Raw genomic sequence first — 6000 nt, forward strand, 5'->3', positions numbered from 1 at the left:
GGGTCTCAAAAGAGCCACTCCTCATGTGGTTTCTGGCTGAGCTGGGCAGTAACAACCTTAAGGAAGTAGGAAGGAAACACACAGAAGGAATGGAAAAAGAGGCAGTAGGGATGTTAGTGCTTTCTACACAGTCCTACCTACCTCAGTTGCTGGCAATTAGGCACTATTTTGTATGCTTTTGTTTAGTCACCAACAAGGCACATTATAGTTTAAGAAATAGTCGTGTTTCCGCATGTTCTCACTCATAAGTGGGTGTTGAACAATGAGAACACATGGACACAGGGAGGGGAACATCACACACCAGGGCCTGTCGAGGGGTTGGGGGCTAGGGGAAGGATAGCAGCAGACAGGGGGATAGAGGAGGGAGGGATGGCATTAGGAGAAATACCTAAGGTAGATGATGGGGTGATGGATACAGTAAACCACCATGGGATGTGTATACCTAAAACCTGCACGTTCTGCACATGTACCCCAGAACTTAAAGTATAATTTAAAAAAAAGTAAAGATTGACTAGATAAAAATAAATAAATAAATAATAATGTTTAACAGAAGAACCTTGTTACAGTAGACAGTCCTATTTAGGTTCCTTTGTGTCCAACTTGGATCTTAATTATACTCCTAAGTCTCCTGAGATTAACTGGCTGGAAGTCATGATTTCACATAGTTGTTTCATTTCCAAAAGGTGAAGGAAATTAAATGGGAAATTTTTCTTTCCTTTTTTCAAAGCAGGGCATAGAGGGCACTGATATATTAGGATTAATAATAGATCTTTAAGTTAGTTGTAGAATTAATATTTAGTCATCGCCCATGTGAAAATAAAATTAAGAAATTTGAATTTACTTTTTATAAAAACATCCGCATTTTTGAGTAGGTTTTTTGTTTGTTTGTTTGCAAAGTCTATTGTGGAAAACAATATAAGGGGATTTGAATTAGGTGGTGTAACCTCTTTAAAATTAGCCTATTTCTATAGTGAGAATTCCTAAAAGTGTTTCTTTTTAACCTTTATATTCAAATTCTCCACTCATTTAAAAGTAAAAATGCATAATTTCTATATACATTTGCTTTTGTACTCCATCCCTTAAAATTTTTTTTAAAGACCTAAATTCAAAGGATACAATAATATGTCGATCAGATGGGTTTCGCTGACGCGTTCTTTGTAACTGAGTTAATTGCTTAGCTTCTCGATTCCTTGCTGTGAATGTTGCTTTGAGGTCATCCTGCAAATTGGCATTTTTTTTTTTAGTTAGTAAAAATATCTGACTTAAGGAAGTTCACACTCTGTTTTAAGAAAGGAAGAATATTTCTTGTGTGATCCTGGTACCATTACTGCAGGAATTACCAGTATTACATAATGAGTGTGTGTCTATGTATGAGAGAATGTGTTTAATATTCTCTCAAAATAATGACACAATTTCAGTGCGAAACTATAACCATAATACATACATGTATATAAGTGTGTAATTTTGATTGTGGTAGTAGTGACATGTATATAAAAATTTGTCAAAACTCAATGATCACTGAAAATGGAAAAATTTTATTGCATGTAAATCAGAGGCACTTAACCCCCCGGCCTATTAGGAACTGGACCAGCACAGCAGGTGAGTGGTGGGCAAGCTAGCATTAAGGCCTGAGCTCTGCCTCGTTAGATCAGAGGCAGCATTTGATTCTTATAGGAATGCAAACCCTATTGTGAATTAAAGAAAAATTGTCTTACATAAAACCGGTCCCTGGTACCAAAAAGGCTGGCGACTGCTGATGTAAATTATACTTCAATAAAGCTAGTTTTATAGAATTCTGTCATACATTTAAAAAGTTTAAATGCTATCATCTGCTTTAAACAAAAACTTATATTCATATAGTAAACTAATTTGTCCATATATTTTTCATTATAAATATTAAATATTTTAAAGTTCCCATAATAAAGTCTTATGTTGCTACAGTATACTTAATAAGCCCACTAAAAATATTTCATTGTTCTTAAAGATCTAAGTGATCTTTCAGAGTATGTAAAAAGAATGATTATATACTACTTTGTATTTCTTATTAAAGGAACAATTGGAATCCTGATACTCTTTGCCAGAGTAACTCATAAGTGGGAAAATGGATTTACTTACCCGTTTCATTTTCACAATGGTCCCATAAGCTTTCAAGGGTTCAACTACTTTGGCTTCAAGTCTTTCAACCTATTGAAAATTAGTAAAATTTTAAATTAGAATGTTTAACCTTTAACCTATAAATTAAAGGATAATCACTAGAAATTGGTAAGACTCAGAATCTAAACTCAAACACATTAAAAACTGTTAAGCTGCACAGTAACAGTAAAAGTAGAAAAGCACCTGGTAAGCAAAACGACAAGAAAAGGTCTCAGGTTTCCCAGGAGCTTATCCTCACCACATCACCTTAGGATTACTTATTTACCTTCAAGTGGTAGTTTAAGTGCTAAGACAGCTCTAACTATAATACAGCTAACATTTTCAGTGTGTTCAGCACAGTATTGGATATTTTACGTATATCATCTCTGAACTGTAATGGCTCAACTTTTCTGAAAAATCAAAGCTGAAAGATAGATCATCCTGTAAACATTTAAAGCAACATAGCTGTCAAAAGCAAAAAAGCTTAGGGATTACTGTATTTGCTGCATTTTTTTTTTCCCCTAGGAAGCCATTTGTGAATTATCAAAGCCTACAGAACAAGATAAATGGTCTGAGTTGCTGAGCTGTCAAACTGCATGTCTCATCTCTATTTCATTTAGAATTACTTTTTCTTAAACGTTATAGGTTTTTAAATCACACTTTGAGCAATTCTTTTACAAACAGCACTAGTGGAAAGCACTGAAGAGACAGATTTTTTTTTTAAGGCAAGTATTTAAATATAGCATAAGAAAAATAGCTCTTGTACATTAAAATTTTTTCTCTCAAGATAGGTGACATGTATTCAATTGCTTAAAATGAATATGTATTATTTTAATAGCAGAAAAACGGCTTTTTAATGATACATATTTATATAATTGACAAATACACTTTATTTCATATTGATTTTTCTTTAGTTTCATAAACAAAATGTATTATAGATGCCTCATTTTAAAATATATTAGGAAAATACAAATCAAGTTCCCATCAAGTATTCAAATATTAGGAATCCTAAAATCATGGATATTCAGGACAGTTTGGTATACACCATTTCTTTTCTTATTTTTTTTTTTTTCTTGAGATGGAGTTTCAATCTTGTTGCCCAGGCTGGAGTGCAATGGTGCAATCTCAGCTCACTGTAAGCTTCGCCTCCCAGGTTCAAGCGATTCTCCTGCCTCAGCCTCCTGAATAGCTGAGATTACAGGCATGAGCCACCACACCCGGCTAATTTTTGGGGTTTCTCCATGTTCGTCAGGTTGGTCTCGAACTTGAGACCTCAGGTGATCCACCTGCCTCAGCCTCCCAAAGTGCTGGGATTACAGGCGTGAGCCACCGGGCCTGGCCCGGTTTATACCATTTCTTATAATCCATACTGATTATTCAGTTTATGGATTATTTAAGCCTTTTTTTCTTTTTACTGTTCTCCTTTTTGTTGCCTACCTTTTTGTCATTGTTCATTAGCACTTCCACCATTTGGTAAGCAAGGGAAATAAAAGGAGAACAAATGCAAATCAATTCACTTTGCTATTTGATAAATAGCATAAAGGTTTTCTACAAAGAGGCATTGAAATTACGGCTAAAATAGGATTTTAGGATTACCTGTGAACATAAATTATCTTTGAAACATGAAGTCCCCAGTTATTTACAATTGTTACATATTACAGAAGTTTCATGACAAGAATTCAACATTTTTCCAAAGTACCTCTAAATGTGATTACTCTTCACAGCTGTATGAGTATTATGAGTTCACAAATTATGCTTTTATATTTTGAAAACTGAAATTTCTGTTTTAGGTTCTGATGAGAAAAGTACAAGAAAAGCAATAACGTTCTAACTGGGCAACTTGAAACCTATGCCTTGAAACTGAAAATAAATATAAGTAAAAGTATTAAAGAAAAAAATGAGCTTTTAGAAAGCAAACAATCGCAAGGACACCTTTCCTGCTACCCAGAGCAAAAAGCCCCCTCGGTGTCTCAGTATTGGTTTGCTTCCATGATATAATTCACAGCATTTTTTGCGGTTAATAAACCACTGGTAAATTTTCCAGAGCATGGATGCAACAATGATCTCTTGCCCATTTATTAATAATTTATCCATCCACATTATCATTCCCAACATTCCATCTCCACTCATTCTTTAAAATGTACTTACGTGCCACACAAGACAAGAGTTATGCTTCTTTTCTTCCCCCTGGGTATATTCGTACTGCCCCCAGTAAACAGCCACCCCTTGGCCAAAAGTTAGCAAATAAAGTGGGGAAATTCCAGACTTCAAGACGCCCTTAAGTTTAGCTTGGAAACGGTAAAATACAACACGGAAAGCTTCTCTTTAATAGATTCACAAAACGTTATAGACACGAAAATGTATACTTTATCAGGTTTGTATCCACCTCTGCAGTTAGGTAGATTACAAGTAAAAGTTTCCACGGTTCCTTCATCCACTACTTCATGGCTCATTCATAACAATGACACTGTGACCTCACTCCATACCTCTGCTTGTCGATAATCCTGAAGTTTGGCAAACTCGTCGGCAAAGTTCATCAGACCCAGCTTTAAATGTGGGGTCTCTGTAGCGGCATATGCGTTGATTTCATTCACCAGGAGGTCTGCTTTGTCTCGCAGTCTGGCAGTTTTCCGCACATAGGCAGCGAAGATTTGGCACAGTTCTCCAAAATGCTTCTCCACGTTTGAGACAGCTGTTTGCAGTTGTTTCGTTTGAGCGTTCCTAGAGAAAAAGGTGACGCAAGAGGTGAAACATTCTCGTTGGCGATGAGAAGGCTTCATTAACAAGCACACACACCCCGGGCATTCTGCAGCTTTGAAGGTGCAAACCCACCAACGGATCCACTGTCTCCCGGCGTTGTCTGCTCTCCTCCGGGACCCCATTTCGGGCCTGGCCTCACTAACCCGACAGTGTAGGCACAGGAAGAGGCCCAGGCCGGGTGGGCCTGGCCTCAGGCGGCAGCTCCACGAGACGCGGCCTGGGCGCCCGACTGCCTCCCAGGCTTCTGCCCCGCCCGCGGCAGTGCTGGCTTGGGTGGCTGGCAGCTTGCCGAGCCCGGTGCTCCCCTTGGCCGCCAGCGCTCGCTGCAGCCCCGGGAATTAGGCCCCAGACCACAGCGGGGACCTTGCAGTCTCCCGCCAAGGGTCGGAATTCGGCGCAGAGGCCCCACCGACAGAGGCTCCACTTCCCCTACCCCGGCCCTCCCGTGTGGGCCCCGGGAAACTGGGCCCGGGCTGTTACCGGTTTTCCAGGGTGCGCCTCATCATGCTGCCTCGCGCACGGCAGGAGACTTTGCGGGGGCCCAACCAGGGGGCTCAGCCACTGGGGCTCCAGGCGTCCGGGCGGGCGCTGCGGCGCAAGCAGCCGCCGGGAGCCGGAGAGCCCGCCCCTCGCGCCGCCGCGCCAGCCCGGGCGTTTCTATGGAAACAGGGCGAGCGCCCCAGAGGTCAAAGCCGGAGGCTGCCTGAGCGTGGCTGGGCTCGAGAAGCGCAGAGCAGCTAGGGACCGAGAGGGCCGACAGCGCGCCCACCTCTGCAGAGCCGCTTGCGCGGTCGCCCCGTGCGTCCCTGCGGGCGAAGCCTGTGGGAAGCACCGCGGGGCTGCGGCGCCTCCATCCTCCCCAACAGTCGCGCGGAACAGACACCCAGCCTCCATGGCTGCTCTGCTACTCCGAGCAGGGGAGAAAAGACGCGGGTCCGCCGGGATCCAGGAGGGAGACGTGAAACCAGAGCCCCAGGGGGCTCATCTCCGCCTGTGCGACTTGTAGTCTCGTACCCCACGTGTCCGCTTCGCTACTGAATCTGAAAACCTGGGCTCTTGGGAGCTGCCCTTGGAAGGAGCAGTGCTACTGCCTCATCTTTAACTTTT

At 41.6% G+C, this 6000-nt stretch overlaps 1 protein-coding gene across 7 annotated transcripts in view; it reads right to left on the reverse strand.

Moving 5' to 3' along the window:
- The window catches only part of CIBAR1 (CBY1 interacting BAR domain containing 1), a 28476-nt gene extending 22908 nt beyond the window's left edge, over positions 1 to 5568 (reverse strand). For 2 of the 7 annotated variants that reach the window (XM_032249263.1, XM_032249233.1), the window contains exons 1-5: positions 5374 to 5568; positions 4620 to 4854; positions 3571 to 3594; positions 2116 to 2184; positions 1117 to 1218 (exon numbers count right to left, since the gene is read on the reverse strand). In XM_032249263.1, the coding sequence (XP_032105154.1) occupies positions 1117 to 1218; positions 2116 to 2184; positions 3571 to 3594; positions 4620 to 4854; positions 5374 to 5399 (456 nt within the window). In that variant the 5' untranslated portion in view covers positions 5400 to 5568. The remainder of the gene's footprint in view (positions 1 to 1116; positions 1219 to 2115; positions 2185 to 3570; positions 3595 to 4619; positions 4855 to 5373) is intronic. The other 5 variants (XM_032249284.1, XM_032249242.1, XM_032249294.1 and 2 more) reach the window with 3 other exon arrangements.
- Between the last annotated feature and the right edge of the window lie 432 nt (positions 5569 to 6000).

Source organism: Sapajus apella, unplaced genomic scaffold (assembly GCF_009761245.1).
Source record: "Sapajus apella isolate SASKATOON/1434 unplaced genomic scaffold, GSC_monkey_1.0 scaffold3, whole genome shotgun sequence".
In the NCBI taxonomy this organism is placed as follows: Eukaryota; Metazoa; Chordata; class Mammalia; order Primates; family Cebidae; genus Sapajus; species Sapajus apella.